The sequence below is a fragment of the Ziziphus jujuba genome, chromosome 1, assembly GCF_031755915.1.
Source record: "Ziziphus jujuba cultivar Dongzao chromosome 1, ASM3175591v1".
Taxonomy (NCBI): Eukaryota; Viridiplantae; Streptophyta; class Magnoliopsida; order Rosales; family Rhamnaceae; genus Ziziphus; species Ziziphus jujuba.
In genome coordinates, this window is record NC_083379.1 from 15,361,259 (window position 1) to 15,385,639 (window position 24,381).

A 24,381-nucleotide genomic window follows, 5' to 3' on the forward strand; every position below is an offset into this window, starting at 1 on the left:
TTTTAGAAAATTTAAAAATTTCCTTGGCAATTTGTATAACTGTTGCCAATGAAATTTAACAATGTGTTGTTAAAAATTGTGGATATTTTATTTCAAAAAATGTATTTTTTGGGAAAATTATCATATATTTACTCTTTTCATCAACATAGGATGTTTGTGACATATATGTGTAAATTTTTATGTTAAAAATAAAATGCAGTACTTATTAGTTAGTATGATAATTGCAACTATATATTTAAAAATAAAATGCAGTACTTATTAGTTAGTATGATAATTGCAACTATATATTTACACACACACACATATATATATATATTATTGTTATTAGTATAGTACTATTTGTATAAATTAAATTGAAGAGCATACATATAAGTTAGTGTATATATTAACTTACAAATAATTTGTTATATTCTAAATACTTTTTTTTTATTGGTAATGGAATAAACAATTGGAAAAAGTGTAGTCTTCGGGAAAAATTCCTTTTTTTTTTTTTGTATTTTTGGTTTGGGCTTTTTATGACATGTATATGTAAATTTTTTTATATTAAAGAAATTAAATATTGTATATAGTTAGTATTATAATTATATAAAACTATATATATGACTATTATTGTTATTATTAATAGTAGTATTATATATACAAGAATTCGTAAGATATAAATTAAATTGAACCATCATATATATAATTAAGTTATTTTTTATTTTAGCTTAAAATTAAATTTGAAATTTAATTATATTTTATATTACATTTTAATGGCGGAGAGTACATATATTTCTTACATTTTATATATTTTATTTTTTAAAAAAACACTGGTAAATATTTGTTTATAAAATTTATATTTTATTTATTTGGCAATTGCTTTTTTATTCGTTTTGGATGTATTTATATATTATATATTGTTAATTGTTCGGAACTGTTGCCGACGAAATATATTTTGCTCGGTAAATATTTGGATTTGTTTGGCGACAATTTTAACAAATTCGTCGGCAATAGAGAAAATTTTCGCGCCTGCCCATCCCGCCTCACAGTCCCCCCAGCCATAGAATGGGAAAATTAAATTAAAAAACATTAGCTATCTAACCCATTATTTTTCTCTCCATCTCCGTTGCATCTCCTTCACCTTTCTCTCTTTTTTTTTTTTTTCTTTTTTTTCTTCTGTCAAAATCATTTTCCACCGCAAACCCACTTTCTTCCTTCAAAACTTGGGTTGAATCAAATCAGCTGCTCTCTTTAAAGGTTGAAGCAAACCCATTTTCTTTTTTGAATTTCACTTTGAATTTCTCTTCGAATTTCTCAAATTCGATTTTCGTTTGTTTTTTCTTTTTTTTGCAGGTTGCCGATCGATCTGCTGGTTGCCGTTCCGTTGTGGTTGTTGCCGTTCTGCAGGTTGGTGTTGTATATATATATATATATATATGTATTTTTTTTTTTTGGGATATTGCTATGAGCCCTTCTGTCTGGTGATGTAGATATGGACCATGGCACATCCCATACATTGGTTAGGATATCTAACCTGCATTTGGTCATTCACACAAATTTATCCCAAAGGTCCATTTGATAATTTTTATGGATTAGGATATTTAGGATAGACTGACCAGATTTGGTCACTTTTTCCTACAACCAATTTGAGCCCAATGATTATTGAGTTACATACTTCATTTACGAGTGCTTATGAGATGAGATCTTTGGGGATACTTGTTCATTTAGATGGTGGTGGTGTCCGAAAGAGACAAGTGTCCATTGGGAATGTAGGTTTAGATTATGGAACAGTTTAGGGACATAGAGATCGGTTTTAGATTTATTTGATAACTGTTGGGTATTTCATTGCAAAAGCCTCTTGACCTTTCAACACTTTTTTTGAAGTGTAATGTTAGTAGTCTTCTCATGGGAACTCAAGATGTTCCATATTATTTGTTTTCAAATTCTATCATGGAAGAAAGCAGAATAGTTTTAGATTCTGACTTAAACGTGTTTCAGATGTAGATTAAGGTACAGGATCTTCAGTTGCTCTAGAATGTTGCTTTTGTTTGCTTTGGCTTTATTCTTGTCTTCCGTAACAATACTGTTGTTATGGTCTATAATATTATGTCGCTTTATCAAGGGATTCACTTTTAGGTTGGAAATCCATTATATTTGTCCCTTTATTCATTTTTGAAATTAAATCCCCTTAGCTATATTTATGATCTCACTCGTATTAACTTACAGAAATTGTTTATATACAGTAGAGGATCATTTTCGAACTTCCCTACTTTTGCACAATCAGAAAACAAAAAACAGTAACTGCTGATGCATGTGGCTCATTAACAATAGTCTGAAATATTGATTTATAATTTATAATTTACATATCTGCAATTTTATTCCTGATTTTTGATGGTTAGGACAAGGAAATCAAAACTTGATATTACAAATTAATAATACATTCTCTTTTTTTTTTTTTTTTTTTTTTTTGGGGTAAAGAAATTAATAATATATTCCTTACTTTTGTGTGCATAATACTTTTTTTTTTCTTTTGAAAAATAAAAGAGTGGTGAAGTTTGTTAAGTTCCAATAGTTCTGATCTGGTTTGTATTGGGTTTGTATCTGCTCCTCGAGTTCCCACATTGTCTCGTCTACTAGATGGTTCCTCTAGAAAACTTTAACTAAAAGTATCATCTTGTTGTGAAGTACTTATTCCTCACGATCTAGAATCAGCATTGCCTATCCTACATAGAATAGGTCTCCCCTTAACTCGATGTTTGCTGCCTCCAGAGATGGCTCAGCATTGTGCTTACACAACATGGAAATATGGAACACATTGTGCACACGTGACAACTTATTTGGTAACATCAATTTGTGTACCACTAGGCCCATCCTTTTTATTTTCGCATACAGACCTATGTATCGAAGGCTTAGTTTCCCTTATTTAACAAACCACATTACTCCTTTCCATGGGAATAGTTTTAAAATACTCAATCACCAACTTCAAATTCAAGATCCTTTCTTTGGACATCCGCATAGGTTTCTTATTGATCTTGCTGTTTTTAATTTGTCTCCCATGATTTTCACCTTGTCCATGGTCATCCGCAAATAATAAGATCTAACTAAATTCTCATATTTAACAAGCCTTTCTTCACCCACATCACTTCAGCATAGTGGGGTCATGCATTGTTTCCCATACAATGCCTTATATAGAGACATCTTAATATTCGATTGGTAAATATTGTTATAGATAAATTCAACCAATGATAAATGCTCTTCAAACTTTCCTTTGAACTGCATGATGTAGATCTTAGCATATCTTTTAAAGTCTTAATTATTCTTTTAGATTGTCTATTTGTCTGCAGATTAAAGGCAGTGTTAAAATTTAACTTGGCTCCGAGTGTGTTAATCAAATTTCACCATAACCTCGAGGTGAAATGTGGATTTCTATTCGATATGATGCTCATTGGCATTCCCTATAGACACACTATACGATTTACAAAAAACTCAGCTAACTTTCCTTGAGAAAACTATTCTCGCACCGATAGGAATTGTGCTAACTTAGTGAGTCGATCTATAATCATCCATATACCATCATACTTTTTTACTATAGGAGACATTTTAAGTAGAATATCCATAGTGATATGCTTCCACTTCCATATAGGAATAGGTAAAGGTTGGAGTTATCCGGAAAGCTTTTGTCTTTTCACTTTTAATTGTAACACCTCGCCTCCACTGGCAGACCTGTCACTCTCTCTCGATATTATATCCAATTTAGCCACTGCACTTGGTATGGAATCTTTTTGTTCAAAGCTTCCTAGGAATCACCTATCCTAGAACTACTCTTACTTGAGCGCATTTAATTTCAAAATTCTTTTAAATTTTAAAATCAACCACTCTAAAAAGATTTTAACGTTATAAAAGTCACTATCATTAAATTTGAATCATCCCCATACCACCCTCAGATGACTTCAAGAATAAGATTGACTAACACTGGTTGCATTTGAAAACTTGCCAAGAGTACCTTAAAATAATGTATGCACATTTTAACTCCCATTTTCTTTAATTTGACCATTAAAGGGGAGTTGAATAGACTGTACATAGGCTAGGGATCTGGTAGCCTTCCTGCTCAAAGCATTAGCCTTACCTAGATGGTAATCAAATATGCAGTCATAATCTTTTAATAACTCTCTCCACCTCCTTTGCTTCATGTTCAAATCTTTTTATGAAAATAATATACTTGAGGATTTTGTGGTCTGTGTAGATCTGACATGTGGCTCCATACAGGTGATGCCTCTAGGTCTTCAAGGCAAGGACTACCTCAGCAAGCTCTAAATTATGAGTAGGGTAATTCAACTCATGCTTCTTCAATAGTTTTGAAGAATAGCAACTACCTTTATTGCTGCATCAACAAATAACCTAAACCTTGATTGGACACATTTAAGTAGAACTTGAATCCCTTATTTAGTTGTGGTAAGGTTAGAATAGGAGCTAATGTCAACCTTTTGTTTAATTCTTGGAAGCTTTGTTCATATTAATTAGTCCACTTAAACTTAACTCCTTTTTAGGTTAGATAGTAGAGTGGTTGTGCTATCTTTGAGAACCTTTGAATGATGCAATGGTAGTACCTTACTAAACCATGAAAACTCCATACTTTTGCCACCATGGTATGGCATTCCCAATTTAATTTGGCCCTTACTTTCTTAAGTTCCACAAAATACCATTTGTTAACATTATGTGTATGAGAAATCCCATTCTGTCCAATTAGAATTCACATTTATTGAACTTGGCATATAGTTGATGCTGCCTTAGAGTTTGAGTAAACCAAGATGTTTCGCACTTTTCCTTGCTCTTTGAGTAAACCAAGATGTCATTTATAAACATGATGATGAATCAATCTAAGTATGGTCGAATTACATGATTCATCAAGTCTATAAAAGCCACTAGAGCAGTAGTAAGTCTAAACTTACATCATTAGAAACTTGTATCGAGTTCTAAAAGTAGTCTTGAGAATATTTAATTCCCTGATTCTCAACTGATGATATCCAGAATTTAAATCAATTTTTAAAAACACTTTCACACTCTGGAGTTGATCAAACATGTCACTGATCTACGGTAATGGTTATCTGTTCGAGATAGTAACTTTATTAAGCTTGCTATAGTCAATGCACAACCTTAGGGTACCATCTTTCTTTTTTACAAATCGACAGGTGCTCCTCAAGTTGATTCACTAGGCATGATGAAACCTTTATCCACCAATTCTTGCAACTGAACCTTTAATTCACTTAATTTTGTAGTAGCCATTTGATATGGTGGTAAGGAAATAAGAACAATACTCAGAACTAAATCCATCACAAAATCAAAATTTCTTTCTAGAGGTAACCCTAGTAATTCTTCAGAGAATACATCCAGAAAGTCTCTTACTATGGCTATGTCCTTTAATCTTATTTCATCAAGCTAGTATGGATCATATGCCTAAGATACCCTTCGTAACCATTCTCAGTATGTTTAGCAGTAAGGGTAAAAATTAGACCTGATGAGGGTTTTTTGCACTTTCCATGGTATATTACTACTGGTATGTTCGATTGCCTAAATTTCACTTCTTTCAGCATACTACTATTGGTATGTCCGATCGCCTAAATATCACTTCTTTCTTATAGCAATCCATGGAGGCATGATTTGTAGCAAGCTCGTCCATTCCCAGAATTATATCCAAACCATAAAAATCTAAAAGGATTAGATTTGCTTCTATCACTTGGTCCTACATTTGACAAAACCATCCCGAAAGTCCTTAGTGGACCCTCAAAGTGGTCCTGCTTAGAGATACTATTAGGATCCATCTAAGATCCATCACATAAACCCTAGACAAGCTCTAATCCCAGATAAGCCCTACTAGATCCTCCAATGAAAAATTCGGCAGCATCTTCCTTAAGAGTTTTACTTACCACAAAATTTTCCGCATAGAAAATAGACTTCTAACAATATCTGCTTATTTTTCCTACTTTACTACAATTTATTTCCACAAGTTTACAGCACTCCAAAATAAATAGGGAATCAGTGCAATATTAAATAAATATATCCAAAATAGTGTACAAAGCATTTTATAGAATTCTAAGTATAAGAGTTAATATAACATGAAGTAGAAAGAAATATTACAAGATAGGAAATAGAGAAAGGAAGACTTCTTGCACTTTCAGCAACGAATAAAGGCGTTGAGCTCATCCTCAGTCGATTAATGTCTACTAACCTGAGCCTAGGGAACGAATTTAAAAACGTGAGGTGCTAATCATCTCAGTGATTGACCCAATCTACTATACAATAATAATAATAATATAATGATAAAATAAATTTGATTAATTAACAATAAATAAGTAAATAAATAATAAGTAGTTAAAAATAATGTTTTCTCTTAAAACTTTCACAGTTCACTCAATTGAAAATGTTCTACTTTTAAATATTTTCACAAAACCTAATATTTGTATACTCCAAAAAATCAAGAAATAATTAATTAAATAAATTGTAAATGAAATACAATAAATTAAAGATCTAAAATTTATAATGAGAAATTAAAATTTTTTAATAACAATTATTAAATTGTAAATAAAATGTCATAAATAAAATAAAACAAAATCACAATAAAATTTATATTAGAAATAATCAAGGAAATATTAAAATAAATTTTAAACCTCATTTTGAAATAGATAATGAAATACAACAAAACTCATGTTAAAATCTCAAATTGAAATAAATAACAAAAACATGATAAAATGCATTTAAATGATCAGTCTAAAATAAAATAGAATAAATCAATTAATTTAGGAAAGAAATATTTAAATCAATTTAAAACATCTACTTGAAATAAATGGTAAAGATATAATAAAATCCATTTTAAATCATCAAATCAATTTAAATAATAAAATCATGGTAAAATGCATTTTTAAAACATTAATCTGAATAAATGATAAAAATATAATTAAATACATTGTAATTTTAAATACTCTTTTAAAATGTTTTTATTTTGGAAATCGTATCGAGAAAAAAAAAAACCCACTTGATGCTCTAAACTATATACTAATGGTGTTCGATAGTACCCAGTATCTCGAGCACGATATGGGGAGGTTAAGGAGAGAAACCAGCATACGATTACTTGGCATCCCATAGCGCTACTGCTATTAGTCATCTTGGTCATGGAGGGCGACGGCTGATGCTTACTATGTATTATACCCTGTCAGCCCTCGGATCCAATGGCATCCCATAGGATGACCCTATAAACCTGTGGGCTAATCATATCCACATATACAGTACAGAGCATCAGTATTGTATAATGCATCTAAAAATCATAAAATCAATATATTTTCTGAATCTCGAAATCTCATAAATACCACTAGATTAAATATCTCTTTTCAAATCCATATAATCCACATTTCTTTAAACCATTATCATAAACCCATCACGTTAAAATCCATTCTCATAAACCCATTGATGCAAATATACCAAATTTCCAATGGCATAAAACTAAACCCTTAATATTCAAATGCATTAAAATATTTTTAAAGAATAATACTTTAAAACAATATTTTTCTCAAATCCAAAAATCAATTTAAATCAACATATCTTTAAAATCACGTAAAATTCATACATAATTAAATTCCACAATTCCTCAATACCACATAATAAATTCCACAATTATTTCAATGCATAATAAATTTAAATAATTATTTTCCTTCAAATCCGAAAAATCAATCCATACAAAAAATAATATTAAAACCTCATGAAATTCATATATTCTTAAAGTCATGTAAACACATTTATCATGCATCATAAGTTCAACATCTACTCAACAATAATTTAATAAAAATTAAATTCATAATTTCTTAAAAATCAAAATATGATTTTTTTATGCACATATATTTTATTTCACCTCAAAAATAAAATTTTCAAATAGAAATTTATAAATTTTTCAACACATAAAATATCAAATCCAAATATTTAATTGTCATAAAATATATATAATTTAAGACATGGAAATAAATTTTGAAGGTGGATCACTTATCTTGAGCATGCATATCAATCAAGATCCTTAATGGAATCGATCCCACAACTCACACGTGCTCCTAAAATATCAATGATACACAAAACCAATTAAAATTAATATTTCAATCGGATATATTACACACAGGTGCCGGGGAGCTAACATAAACGTTAACAAAAATTAACAAATAATATACTGGAACAAAGCTTACGATGCGAGCATTACAAATTAGGTCTTACCTCTCGGAGATCGGACTTGTGTGCCCATCGAAAAAGCTCACCCTCAGTGACCCGTTCGGTGACCAATGACAGTGATTTTGGTGGGGAGGTAGATCGAGGGATGGGTAACTCAACGAGACTAGCGGTGTCAAAAATGGATGGGTGGTTTGGGCGAAATTGATGGTGGAAGGAAAACGGGTTGTTGTTGGAAAAAGCCTTGATCTGGGTGTGTCGATGGTTGGTTGGCCATGAAATTTAGGTGACCAGCCAGTTTTCAGGTAGGCTTTCTGGGGGTGTGGCAAATGTAAGGCTTGGGTGGCCGGAAAGTGGTTAACCGGTAGTGGCTGATTCTCCCTCTCTCTCTTCTTTCTCTCTCCTCTTTCCTTTTCTCTCTCTTCTTTCCTTGTCCCCTCTCTCCATTTCTCGCTTAATCAAAACAACACCTGTGGGTGCCACTGTGCATTCATGGGTTGGTCTAGTCTTTGACGTGTGGCGTAGTGTCATTGGTCACTGTGCACACACACATATATTGATGCTTGCAACATTGTCTTTAAAAAACTTTGTAGGTACATAACTTTCTAATCAAATGTCCAAATTAAGTGTGACACTAGTCTATGAACTCGTATTAACATGTAATTTACAACTATACATGAATCAAAGCAAAATTTCACAAAAATAAAATGTCAAATTTGGCATCCTCGGACAGTTCGGACTGCATCTTATCGCTTATAAACAGTACTAGTCTATGAACTCGGGTCAACGTGTACTTCACAACAATTCCTTGGTTAATGTAGAATTCTATCTGAATCAAAAAGTCAAAACGGACCCACTTGGTCAATGGTGGTCAAATCCGATCAAACTTGGTCAACACGAGAAAAATTTCTGATGTACTTCGGGGCGGGGTGTTACAGAAATCCCACTGAATCAGTACCTAAAGTCTAGTAGGACCTCCCCATGAAATAGATATAATCCAAAAATATAAATAAAATATAATAAATGTTATTAATAAAAGTTCCATACGATCATCGTCATACTCATCAAAGGTTCTAAATCATATTACTCAAGATTTCTAACTCGATTACCAAGAGAAGGAAAATAAACTAAAAGTCATATATACTAGGTCAATCTACCAAAGCAATCTAAGAAATGTTAAAGTTTAAAACTAAATAAAAAACAACATAAGTAATAAATCCAGCAGAAGTACATGAAAAGAAAATACATTAAAGATGGAATACACTGGCAAATAAGATATGAGATGATGATATACTGGGAAAATAATGAAGATGCCAGATGTAGTATAAGTAAAATTGTGAAACAAGCTTAGTGAGTGGAATAACATAATAATATGAAAATAGCCATTTTATTTCAAAACGTTTCACTTAATACCTTACTTTCATTCTTTTTAAAAGTTCCATTTTTTGAAACCATTTCATAAAAACCTAACTTATATCCTAAAACAATATCATAGGAAGAGCATTTCATAAATAAAGAATTTAAAATATGAATTTATTGCTAGGCAATAATCAATATAACAATCAAATTGGAAATGGTGATGAAACATAATAAGACCACCAATATATATATATATATATATATGTAATTAGAAAGAACACATACAATATACCATATGATATACATAGCACTATCAAATGGTGCATAGTATCCCGAAACACCACTAGATAATAAATAGATACATAAAAATCAACATCATGAGGGAGTAGAACACAACTCATCATCAATATAAAAGAATGGTCCACAACTTGTAACACCCTGTCCCAAAGTACAACGGAAATTTTCCAACTTTGATCGAGGTTGACCGTTGATCAGGGGTCAAAAGTTGACTTTTTGATTCAGATGGAATTCTAGGTTGACTGAGGTACCTTACGAAGTACATGTTGGCACGAGTTCGTAAACTAGTAGCACATTGAAAACGGAGCTACGGTTTGAAAGATATGAGCAAAACAAGATTGGGGTCCAAACTGTCCAAATGTGCCAAAGTTGACTTTTTATTCATGCAAAGTTGAGCTTTGACTCATACATGGTTGTGGAGTACTCGTCGATACGAGTTCATAGACTAGCGGCACGCTTAAATTGGATATCTGGTTAAAAAGTTATGGACATGCAACGTTTTAAAATAATGTATTATTTTAATATTATTTATAAACATGTTACAATGTGTCACGTGTGACTTAATAAATGTGACCATGTGTCACCATGTTGCGATGCCACATGTCAACCATGTTTAATATCATATTATTTTATATAATAAAATTATTTTTTAATATTATTTAATTATTTTTAATTTATTTTCTCTCTTTCTTTTTCTTTTCTTTTTTCTTTTTTTCTTTTCCCCCACGTGGAAAAACACCAGCCCCCCCCCCCCCCCCGGGAGCCTTCTTCTTCCTCCTTCTTCTTCCTTTCCTTTCCTTCTTCCTCTCGGGCCGTCGCCGTTTCTTCATTTCCGGCCACCAGTTTGCAACACGCGTCGGCCAGAGATGAGTGGAGGACGGAGGCGAGCTCACCTACAAAATTTCACGGCCACCAGTCATCGGACGCGCCCATATCGGGCCGGAGAAGCCGCCGGTCGGAAATTTTCTCTCTCCTCTTTTCTTGTGTTTTCCAGCCAACCTAGCTCGATCCATACCTCTATCCCACCATTTTCGACCCCTCTGAGTCCATTTCCAGGGTTAAATCCCCACTGTTTGAGAGATCCCTCAAGTTTAAACTCGGCCGAAGCTTTCCGGCCAAATTCCGGCCACTGCCGGTTGAATTGAGCTCAATGGAGGTCGGTAATGTGATCCTCATCTCACAAGCTTTCCATAGACATATAATTTGTCAATTTTGGTTAACATTTGTGTTAGACCCCCCGGATACCGGTTATTATTTACCCGAATAAAATATTAATTTATTTGACTGTGTGTGAATCGTTGTTCTAGGAGCACGGGTGAGTCATGGAATTGATCCTATGGAGGATCTTGGATTAATTGGGTGCTCGAGGTGAGTGACCCACCTTTAAAAATATTTTGGGGTAATTAATTATATTTATTTGGTGTTAAATTGGTATCTGGAATTATGCTCATGTGGTGGAATTTAAATATAATTGGGAAAAAATATTATTTTATATATAGATATATACCCTTTGATGCTAAACGAAATTTTGGGTTGTTAAGAAATTCCCGATTATTATTTTATTGTGATTTAATTTTATTTATTACGCATGAGTAAGGTATTTTCAGTAATAAATCGTATCTGGATTTTAATATTATTTGTAACATTCCACATCGGTTGGAAAGGGGAACGAAGTATGGCTTATAAGCATGTGGATACCTTTCCCTTCAAGAGGCCTTTTCCTATGACCCACCGTTGTACTGGGATCGGGAAGAGCAAAACCGTGCGGGCCGGGCCCAAAGCGGACAATATCTTGATGCGGGTGGTCTGGGTTGTTACAGTGGTATCAGAGCTAGTACCCGGATCGGTGTGCCAGCGAGGACGTTGGGCCCTAAGGAGGGTGGATTGTAACATCCCACATCGGTTGGAAAGGGGAACGAAGCATGGTTTATAAGTGTGTGGATACCTTTCCCTTCAAGAGGCCTTTTCCTGTGACCCATCGTTGTACTGGGGTCGGGAAGAGCAAAACCGTACGGGTCGGGCATAAAGCGGACAATATCTTGATGCGGGTGGTCTGGGCTGTTACATTATTTTTGGGCATAATTGGTTTAAATATTTTAAGAAAAATATTTGTTTAGAATGGTGGTTTAAATTTTATAATTATGCCTATGGAACATTATTTGTTGAACCTCGTGTTACGAGAAAATTTATTGGTGTATTGTTATCAATGTTTTCGTACCGAAAATGTTAAAGGAAAATGTGGGATGGTGAATTTGAAAACTGGTATATTTCCCACGGTGATTTTTGGAAAATCGGTACGGTAATAATTAATTTAATAATTATTTTAGATGCACTCATACAGTATTGGTGTTCCGGTGTATATGTGGTTAGCGCGCAAGTTATTATGTCTCCTGTGAGTTGCTATTGGACCGAGGACAGGCAAGTTTTATATAGTGCACATAGCCGCCCCCCTCCGTGGCCGGGATAACGGTTTCAGTAGCGGTACTGTTGGGACGCCGAAGTGCTGTATGCAAGTTTCTCTCTTTAATCTCCTCGCCAATCGGTGCTCGAGACGCTAGGTATCAGAGGGCATCACTGGTATATGGTGTGGTGCGTCAAGTATAAATTTTCGGATAGAAATTTCAAACCCCAAAGTGTTCAAAAATTATTTATTATAATTTATTACATTTTATTATATTTGGGGTATTTATCTATTGTTTATTAAATTAATTGATCCCTTGGTTTTCGGGAAATACGAATAATGGGTTTTGTTAAAATGTTTTAAAAGGGGAACATTTCCAATGGAGTGAATAATGAGGGTTTTGAGAGAAATTATTACTTTCAAATGTTTATTATTATTTATTTATTTAATTGCTGGTATTAATTAAGTTCCTTTATTTGTTATATTATTAATATTAAAAGTGTACAGTAGATAGGGTCACTCACTGAGATGACTAGCATCTCACGTTTTTAAACTCTGTTCCCCTAGGTCCAGGTTGGGAGACGTTGATCATTCGGGATGAGCCCAACGTCTCAGTTCGTTGCCGAAAGTCCAAGAAGCATTTTCTTCCGTTTTTCCTCTTTACCTTGTATTGCTTCCTTATCTGTCATCGTATTAATTCCATATTTATTTGTATAATGCTCTGTGTACTATATTGGACATTTAGCTGTTAATTATGCACTGATTTATTGTTATTCATTTGGAGTGCTGCAAATTTATGGAATTAAAAATTGTAGTAATGTGGGAGAAATAAGGGAATATGTATAGAAGTGTGTTTTCAGTGCAGGAAAATTTTGGTAAGTCCAACCCTTAGAGGAGGTTTTGCCGGATTTTCCATTGGAGGGTCCGATAGGGTTTCCTTGGGATCAGGGCTTGTCTAGGGTTCCAGTGAGGAATTTTGGACGGGTCCTGACACAACTCATCATCACTTCGAAAGAATGATACATAACTCATCATTATTCTTTCATATCGCGACTACGCATAGGTTGACTAAGCTTGCACACAATTAATAACATAAACAGAACTAGTGGTAAATATATGGTACACCATTTAAAAACAACAATGTAGTATTTATAAATCATCCTTTCAAAATCATAGTTTCTATTTTTCTCAAACAAATATAGTACCATAAACCGAAATTCAATATTCAAAGCCAATCATTTATTTAAATACTCAAAATATTCAAAATGATCATTTGATAGCAAAACGTAAATAACGATAGGGAAATATAAATTATCATAAACCCTTTTTTAAGCATTTTGAAATATATACACTTAAAATGTACTTAAAAATATACAATTTCAAATTCTCTTTCCCAAAATCCATTATTTTTCAAAAAGACTAAAATATCAACTGTCAAAATATTTGAACACCAAAATTTTCAAGTTCACTATAAATTATTTGAATTTAAAACCATTTAAAATCTTATCAAAAGTCGCATGAAACTGTAACCCTTATATTTATATATGTATATAATAAGAATTTAAATCAAACCATAAAATATCCAAGCCATATATATATAATTGTACTAATATACTAAAAACTATTTTAAAATATAAATCACCTACTGATACTATTGATGTTCACTCCTACTACTTCGTAGGATCGTCTCCAAGCTAAGTATCATTGCATATAGTATAATAAAATATTTTTTAGCCTTCAGAAATTAAACCCAAGGCTTTCATGTGTATTAAATAAATGTCTTAAGATTCTCTATGCAACTCTTAGATCGTATAAATTAGACACTAAGGGGTCCAATTATATTGTGACCATTTAGGATCCATTATCCAAAATTATGGTTATTCACTAAGAGGCTAACTTATTGAAACTAAACCTCCTATTGTATCCTGCTAACACCTAATTACACTAACCCAGCTTCAATTTTGTCGAATATCCAAACACAATCCAATTTTTATTTAGTATTTAACTAATTAATCCAAAAATGGAAATTATCAAACGACGTCCAAAATTTACAAACTTTATATCAATAGAAAGCTTGTGGAATATGTATCAAGAATCTAAGCTCATCATGGTTCAAAAATGTCATTGGTGGCTGGAAAATACATTAGAATATTTGGTCAAAATTTGGTGTTGATAAATCCCTAAAACTATAAGAAATTTTGACAGATGGAGGCCATATTTGAGGTCAAGGGGTACAAAATAATGGGTAAGGGGTATGGATTGGCTTAGAATTGGCGAAAATGCCAAAATCTTCGACGACCTATTGGACTGTCACGACTAGCTTTGCTGGCTTGATCCCCTGCCTTCGATGGTGATTTAGCTAGAGATTTGAAGGCTGAGGTCATCCGACGACGAGCAACACCTTTGGCTGGCACATGGTGGTCAATGATGATCGAAAAAGAAGAAAACCTGTGTGATTCGATTGGTGGGGAAAGCGGGTTGCGGGTTGGCTTGGTTGGATATTTTTTGGATATTTTCTTGATTGTTTTATGAAGGTACAGTTCCCCATGTATATATATAGAAGCTTAAGTCACTAAAAAAAAAAAATTTAGGATTTGTTTAGATACTGATAATGAAACAAAACACTGTAACATTTTAACCATAATTCAAAATTAGGCATATCACCAATCTAGGAACTCATATCAACAAGCTTCTGCTATGGTGTATTGGTCAAATAAAAATTCTTGACCATTTAAAAAGTCCAAGTTAGGACCACTAACAATCTAGTTGGTCAAACTTGGTCAAAATTTCATGTGTTTGCCAAGATGGGGTGTTATATGATTACAAAAAAGACATCCTTTGAGCATTTGACTAGGCCATAAAAACTCTCTTGTAGGGTAGAGATTTTTAACTAAAATCTAAAAGGAAATGTGGTTATTCCAACTCAAGCAACAAACTCTGGTGAAACAAAGGAATGTATGGGTTTCGGATCAATAAGAACAAGTGCATTACTGCCAAAAATATTCAAGGTGCCTGTTACCACATCCAGAGTAGCTAGGGCTGCTTGATATGCCATAGTAAACACTTGGCCTGGTTTTTTTGGTTAGGGTCTCCATCCTCTGCCTTTGCTAGGTAATGTGGATTATTGCACTGATTCGGATGAACAACCTACAATTTGGCTTGCCTGCAAACTCTTACCTTTGTAATCACTGCCTTGATAAGCTTGTGGGCTTGATCCCAATAGTCTAGTATTACAGTGAAGATAGGGGCTGTTTTTCTTCATATGTCTTAATTATCTACATTGGAAACATATACCGTCCTACTCGCTTGGCCCACCATGCAGTTTGCCATAAATCTTAAAGCTAGTTTAGAGCTTTCTCCAAAATTAAAACCTTTGTAAAGACTAGTATCGCTACTCATTGAATGTCATGCTATCGGTTGAAAATTACAACCTCTCCGTATTGAGCTACATTGAGAGCTTTGTCCTCCACTACTAACAAACCTAAACTGTGACTTCTTTTAAGTAACCCTTATTGGGGACTATATAATAGGTACTTTTGTGCACCTTGATCTGCACATCAAAATCTGGCTTTTAAACACTCACAAACTAATAAGTTAGATGCACCATCCTTGAAGTATTTAATGTCGTGTTCTCGTTCAAGTCATGCATGAAACTTATTTTCTTACATTCTTCATTAGGGATAAGTGAATACAAAACTCGGATAACTCTCAAAACTTCCTTTCATACTCAGATACTGTCATATTTCCCTAATGTAGCCTCTTGAATTCTCTCCTCCTCAACTCACAGAAAGCAGGAGGGCAATACTCCTTGGCGAACAGATTTTTAGATTACTCCCAAGTACAACATCCCATCATCTTTTCAGTTCTCTACCATTTCCTGACATCTCCCTCCAATGTAAAACCTACGATTTTGACTCGGTCTTCATCAGGACACTACATTGCTTCATCCAGTAATTTCTCCATGTCAACCAACCATGCTAGTGCTACTGCTTGGCCTATAAATCCTCTATAATTTACAACTCCCAAGTGCCTTGCCTGATCCATAGTGTATCATGTAGCATTGGTATTACTAGTGCCTGAGTGTATTGCGTGAGAAGATTTTTAAAGGTTGACACACTTCCAGAACTCTCAACCGAATCGTCACGGGTACCATGTCTAATATATCTTGGCATTTTGATGAATTCTAGAGGAACAAAATAGAGATAAAGAATCTTAGAGATATTTGGTAACAAACAATTAAAAGATGGGATGCAAAACAATGTACAATTGCCTAGGAATATGAGAACCTAGCGCTACGACACCAAAATGGTCAAGACCTATTCCAGAATTCTCTACTGAAATACTAGGACAGCTATTAGGGGAAATTCCACGAAAATTCCACAGAAAATGCAATATCTTCCCTGTAATTTGGACTTGCTTAAATTTTCCTTGCACATAAAATACACTCCTAAAATCCACGTCCACTTTATTCCTTCCCGTTACTATGATTTTCCATAAATTTATAGTAATGCAAAATATAAAACATACAACAACACGACAAATAAATAATTAATAAGAAGGAATGATAACTCCAGCTCCATAATTATTATTAGATCATTTTAAGATTATTCGAAATATAAATATTACAGATACACGTGATAGATAATAATAATAATTATAATAATCATAATAGAACAACACTAGAATGAGGAAACAAGAAACTACATAGTGCAGCGAGGAATAAAGAGCAAATGACCGATTTGCGTAGCATGTACAATCGGTTTGCTATCTACCAGAACTTAGGGGAATGGGTTTGGAAAACTAACATACCAGTGAATAGTATCTATCTAATATTAACAGTAATATTTATAATAAATATAATAATAATAATTACTTAAAATAAAAGAACTAATACTAGTAATAATATTGCTAATATTAATTATTATAGTGATAATTTAAGAAAAATAAAATAAATATTTAGGAAAATGATTTTTCTCTCAAAACCCTCGTTAATCCACTCAATTTGAAAGGTTTCTGCGTTTAAAATCATTTTCACAATACCCATAATTTTGTATCTCCAAATATTAAAATATCATTGTTGGAAATAAAATAAAATAAAATACAACGAGGTAAAACTTTTAATTCAAATAATTATTCCAATGAGATCCTTTTAAAATAAATACATAAAATTGAAATGAAAGTAATATAATAAATATTATTCTTAAAAGAATTAAATAAAGTATTAAATGGTTGAGCAAACAATTAAAGCCAAAATTTAAATGTACCTCTTAAAAACATTTAAAAGTACATAAAATATCAGGCGTATGTCTGATATATCACATTATATACTGAGTGTCACTAGATGGCACTTAACGTCCCAAATATAAAGAGGGAAAAAGATACGTACAATCGAATACTTTTGCATCCCAATGGCACCAATGCTAACATCTTGCTATCTTACAACTAAAAGCGGGAGACAGTTAATGGTCATATCACAAAATATCTGTTTAGCCTTTCTTACCTTAGCTCTCATAGGAAGGCCAAATAATACTTTCACACTAATAAATTGTAATAATATTCCAGTACACTAATTTTGTATGATGCATCTAAAAATAATGTAAATGTACAAACATTTCTACAAAACTATTTTATAAATTTTACCGGAATATCATAGCATGTCAAACCCATATAAAATATTTAATTGATTAAAATAACCATACTAAACCTCAATAAACAATTTTTACAAAAGTATATATAAAAATATATTCGTAAAACATTCATACAATAATAATTCCTCTTAAATCAAATAACACAATATTAATCAAAATTAATAATAGTATTCTATTTGATTAACCCCAAAAATATATTTAAAAAAAATCACCACTCATCTAAAATGGAAATTACTCCAAATCTTCCATAGGATTTTTTCTACGGTTCATATGGATGCCTAAAAATACAACACATATTAAAATATTAATTTTTATAGGATATTTTACAAACAACTCATCTAGGGGGGTTAAACACAAATGTTAACCAAAATTAGCTACCTGTATACCAAAATGAAGCATAAAGTATGAGGATTAAGAGTCCAGTCTTACCACTCGGAAATTGGCAGTAGTCAAAATTTCATCAGAAATGTTTGACTCACTTCAAGCTCTTTGATCTATCAACCTAGCTTGAAATGAGTTGAAAATACCTTGGATTTGAGCTTAGGGGTGTCAAAGATGGTGGAAATGGTGGTTTTTTGGCCTAAACCCCACTACAAAAGTGAAAAATGGTTGGTTGCCGCCATTGTTGGTGATCAGCCTGATCTCGGTGCGTCACCTATGATCTAGCCTTGAAAATTGGATGGCCAACTACTCTTTGAGTGGTTAATGTGATGGTTGGAGACGAGGCAAAACGATGGTCGAAAACAAGTCAATTTGGCCAGAAAAACTACTACCGTCGTTGGTGGAATTCGCCCAACTTTGAAGCTTCGTTAGCAATCTAGTTGTGAATTTTGGATAGTAAGTGGGGTTTGGGATGGGCTTCATGGTAGTAGTGTCATTGAGAGTGGTGGTTTTTGTGGTAGACAGGTTTTCCCATGAACTCGTGGGCCTCTCTTTCACCTCTTTCCATTCTACTTGGTTCAGTGGACTAATAAAAAACCATAATTTTGCCATTGTTCATCCACGTGAGCCACCCAAATGCTAACACATGACATGCATCAGCTGATATTTTAACTCCACATTTTTGAACTTTTCAAAAATACCTAGTAAAATCTGTTCCAGAAAAAATAATTATTACTTTATAGAGTCGTAGCTTTTTACCATAGTTTCAAATTAAACATATTGCTAGTCTACGGACTCATATTGATGCACAAAACACGATGGTACATAGGTCAAAACCATAACTTATACAAATAAAAAGTCCACCTTGGGCATCACTTAGTCAATTAGGACCACTCTTTGTTCTAACCATAACTTTTTGATCCTAATTCCAAATCTGGCATGTCACTATTCTATGAACTCATTATGACGAGTATGTTGCAATGGTGCCTTGGTCAAAATGGAACTTTAGCTGTACCTAAAAGTCAACTGTGGGAATTGCTGAATCAACCTTGGTTAACTCTAGCTAAAAAAAAATAGAAAAGATTTCGGTACAATTTGGTATGGGTGTTACGAACAGACTAAATTTAATTGCCATTTATGAAACACATGCAATTTCAATCCAACGCTTTGAAGTCTTTTAGCCCTCATTCTCTTCTATGTATACTTCTCACCACCCGATACTATTTTCCACAAAACCATTCACAGTTATTTTCACCATTTTCCTCCTTCAACGACTCCACATTTCAAAACTCAATATATCGATCCCATTCCCTTTATTTGTTTAGTTACTTACACACATACATACCTCAAGCATGAAAACCTAACTGATATTCTTTGTGCATGGCTTTAGGAGCCATTCTCATTGCCTTATCTACAACACCACTAAAAGCAAAAGAAAAACCATTCCCCAATATCGACGAAGAGGAAATTGCTACAACTGAGACATAAAACAACAAACACTGACTCCTTTTAGAGGGATGAGTCGATTCCTTACTTCTTGGGAATGGTGGTGTGTAATAAATATAAAAAGGTGTGTCTTGCCCAGGACAGCCCGGGCTGAATTGCCAAACACCCTTATTTTTGGATAAAAAAGCTTTTCACCGTCAAATAGAATTTTTGGACCCAAAAAAAAAAAAGAAAAAAAGAAAAAAGAGCTCCATCAAATGGACATTAAAAAATTACTGCATCATTAAATGAATATGTCAATCAGCAATTATCATATCAACAGTTGTGGAGCCAATAATATTTTTAAGGGCGTATTATAAATAGATGAGTTTGGTGAAGTTTAGCAGTAAGCCGCATAACCCATAGATTTAAATATGTATGTTCAAGTCATGCCGTATTCTTTAGTTTAGAAAATATTGTAATTATGCTAATAAGAAACTCAAATTTTACAACCCAACATTACAATCAAAAGAGTAAATAACGACATAAGATAATTGTTAATAAAATTTTTAGTATTTTTATTGAATATTTACAAAAATAGCATACAGAATCATACCAATCTTTTTTTCGGATGGATTATTAAAGTACAAATAACAATGCCATATGATGTTTAATTATTTTAGTTAAATGAAAGATATCCACAAAAATTAAATATTAAAACAAAATAAAGTATTTATAAAATAACATATAAACTAACTGAAAGTACCTTCTAATAAAAACTAAGGAAAATAAATATCAGTAAGTTTTAAAAACAATAATACTTTGTCACTTAAATCTTAAGGCATAGTTTTATTAATATCTACCAATTAAATACATTTTATTTGTGGTGCTTATAGGGGGGCATGGCGCACCACCCTATAACGTGGCTCCTCCACTGGCATATCAGTAATGGTCCATCATCTTTTATGGTAAATAACAAAACTTTTTTCGTATAATGTGAATGATAAAACATTGTACAAGAAGATAAAGGAACTCAAAATGAAAAATCAGTTTTTTCTCTTTTTGTTTTGGCAAAATATTTTGGATGACCATTTTAGATGCCTCTTTTATATTTATACGAGACTGTACAATTGAGAGGGTAAACAAGTTCTTACCTCTATATGTAACCAACTCTAAAAATATTTAAAACCAGTGAATTAATAATTCATCATAGTCTCCAATTTTGGTGGCGTAATATTATTAATAATCGACTGGCGTGGGTATCTGTTGTTAGCCAACAAAAAAATCAGATATATACCTTTGTCTCAAAATTTTATGGAATTAAAATAAGATATACTCTGTCCAGAAATTTTATGGAATTAATTTGGCTAACGATTAAAAAGCTAAGCCCATTAGTGGAGTAGCTGCTCATACAATATTAATTATATTTTAGTACATTTTAGTTTGAATTAGTTTTTGTACCTTCAAGTATTAAACTTGCAATTTGGGCTTTTTAGTTTCAATTTGCTACATATTTGATTCAATTATTATTATTATTATTATTATTTTGACAAAAAATAGCTCTCTCTTACTTCACAATATTAAAATACAACTTGATATAATTATAGGCTTGATCTGGTTGTTGTATCATTTAAAATACATTTTTAAATTTAAAAATCAATCTTTAATTGGGATAAAAAGTTAAAAAAAAAAAAAAACCTCTTCAAATATGAAATATTTGTGTTTTAATTATCTAATTTACACGTCATGCTAACCACTATGTTTTAAAACAAATTATGCAATAAAAAAAAGCTTAAGGGTATACATTAAAAAAAAAAAATTAATTTGAAAATTAAAATTGCGATTACATTTAATTAGAGAATACTAAATTGAAACAATATGGGACTTTATTCACAATCTAACAAATGTCAACATGGCCTTTCAATGGATTCAGGATGTTCAAATACGAAAGTCAAGTGCTCCTCTAACGGATTTTTAAGTTTGACAGAAAGAGGACTTATTTGCTTTGGTTTTCTTGGACTTTTCAGAGACAAGAAAGGCGGGCTACTTGCTGGCCCATTGTACACGCACGACGCATCTATTTCTATTTAAATTTTTCTCTTATCAATTGCACCCGATTATTTGAACCACCAAAAAAAGGGAAAAAAGAAAGTTGAGACTAGTTTTTTTTTTTTTTTTTTTTTAAGAGATTTCTTTTTTACTCTTCCCCCGTAATGTTGAGCTAATTAAATGTACAATTTCGAACGTGTGTTTAATTAAAGACATATAAGAAAGAATTAAATTTGTACGAAAAAGGAATTTCTGCTCTCGCTTGAGTGCACACAAAAACACCTATACGATGCACAAGGGCTTCAAAATTCAAAGAAAACTTGGTTCGACAAATATATCATACCCAAAAAAAAAAAAAAAAAAAAAAAAAAGATAACGAATGTTTATCCCCAGCACACATGTCGCTGACCTTTCTCGAATCATGGTACAAATAATAGTAGTTTACCTTATAGATTTAAAACAAACTCGAATAATATACGTATTGTTCTTTTCGCTGTTTAAATCCTGGATTTACCTTTTTCTTCTTGTACTTAGTTTGTCCTTTATTGCATAATTAAATAAAATACTAGAAAAAAAAGGTTGAAATAAGGTATTTTATCCTTCGTTTTCTTATGGCTATAGCTAACCAATCCCAATTACGTTGTAGGAATTAAGAATCAATTAATATTTTATTAAGAGAAGCCTAACCTGCCTACCCCATATTGTTATCTTACGAGTCTATAATTTCTGTTTTTCTACATACCAACCTAATTATTAGTATAATATTTCTTCAAAAGCCTAACTTTAAGCCCTTTGAATTGGACCAACCCACTAATAGAAATATGAAAATATGCCACGTACAAAAACATATGTAAACTTTGAGTCCAACTCTTTGAAGAAATCTATGGCCCCTCTAATAACTCTCCTCTATATATACTTGATACCCCCCAACATTCTTTCCCACACAAACCTTTACCTAAGCATATCTTCACCTTCATATCCTCCAAGTCTCTCTTTAAAAATATTCTACTTTCCTTTTTGGCACCAACAAAACATGAAATCCCAGAAGCTATTCCTTCTACTAGCCATACTCATTATGGCTTTGAGCACCATTGCTCTGTCTGCAACACCAAATGCTGATGAAACATTTCTCAATAACGACGAGGATGATAATGCCACAACTGATGAGGATTCCTTGGAGACCGAAGACCAACGACAGACAACATTGACTCCTCTTAGGGGGATTAGCCGCTTGCTTGCGTCACGAAATCAGATGACATGCAACAAATACCCGAAGGTGTGCCGCGCCAAGGACAGCCCCGGTCCAGATTGCTGCAAGAAGAAATGTGTTGACACATCGAGTGATAGAGTAAACTGCGGCAAATGTGGGAAGAAATGCAAGTACGCGGAGATATGCTGCAAAGGCAAGTGCGTGAAGCCAATGACTGATGAGAAACACTGTGGAAGTTGCAATAACAGGTGCGGCAAGGGGAACAAGTGCTCGTATGGGATGTGCAACTATGCATAGATATTAAAAAACGCCACCAAATTTAATAGGAAATGAATAATAGGACATATAACTTAATAAGTAGTTTGAAAAATAAAAGTTGAGCCATCAATTGATGTTTCTGATAGGCTTTACATACACATACATTTACGTTTCATTAACTCATTATGTTGGTTTGTGTAATTACAATTAATATGTTAATTTAATCGGGATTTGGGACGTTGTAACATAGGGTTATAAGCATTAAAGTCTCATGTATTCATTATTAATATATATTCCCATCATAAAATTCTATATATGTTACTTTTTATGGTTTCATTGTTTCCAACGTCTATGATAAAACTAATATTATATCATAAATTTATGTAACGTAATTTGTAAAAAAATATAAAAATTGTTTGATAACTAATTTAAAGTCCAATAGTCCTTCTTAAATTGATTTTTGTAGACAATAATAATATGATTATCACCACTAGCAAATAATCACGAACAAGTTTTATATGTTAAATAATAATTTAAATAATCATTATAAAAAAATTCATTTTTAAGAATTTTAAAAATTTAGTAAATACTAAAAAATAATAGAATTAAATATTTCAATTAAAATTTTCCATGTAAGCTCATGATCGTCGTCAATAGTAATAAATAACAAAATTCATATTTAAAAAAATAGTATTATCCTTGAATATCTTTATCTTCCAACACAAATTAAGGCTCTTTAGAAGAATATAATTAAAAGAAGGCACAGTTATCAAGTTTGAATTTAGTGTAAAAACATTTAAAAATTGAGGAAGGATTGTCCTCAGATTGTCCACCTTTTAGCCCATATGTGAGTGTTACACAAGCTTTTGAATAGAGTATAACTATTCCTGATTTGTACTTAAAATATTTGTCTTAATTACTTTAAAAATTCATATTATTTTTAACTAATGTTGCATAAAAATTTAAAAAAGCATTAAGTCTTCAACTCATGTGTATTGTATAATAGCCGGATTGACGAAGCGGGAGCAAATAAAAGATAATGAGAGAAAATAATTCTCTAGAAAAAAAAAAAAACTTTTTATTACATTTTCAATGATGAAAGTAACATTGTAGGATGCCTTCTTTTATAGAGAACCCTAATATCAACACAAGAAAATTGAAAATTAACTAAT

General features: G+C 32.4%; 1 protein-coding gene and 1 long non-coding RNA gene across 2 annotated transcripts; both read left to right on the top strand.

The window, feature by feature from the left end:
- Positions 1–954: 954 nt before the first annotated feature.
- On the top strand, positions 955–4,790 carry LOC132800389 (uncharacterized). Its single transcript, XR_009635463.1, has 3 exons — positions 955–1,236; positions 1,333–1,386; positions 4,246–4,790. It is a non-coding gene; the product is annotated as an uncharacterized LOC132800389 (long non-coding RNA).
- A 17,898-nt stretch (positions 4,791–22,688) lies between these two features.
- On the top strand, positions 22,689–23,527 carry LOC125419650 (stigma-specific STIG1-like protein 1). The gene has a single exon (XM_048466012.2). The coding sequence runs from the start codon at positions 22,775–22,777 to the stop codon at positions 23,246–23,248; it is 474 nt and encodes a 157-aa protein (XP_048321969.1). The 5' UTR covers positions 22,689–22,774; the 3' UTR covers positions 23,249–23,527.
- The last annotated feature ends 854 nt before the right edge of the window (positions 23,528–24,381 follow it).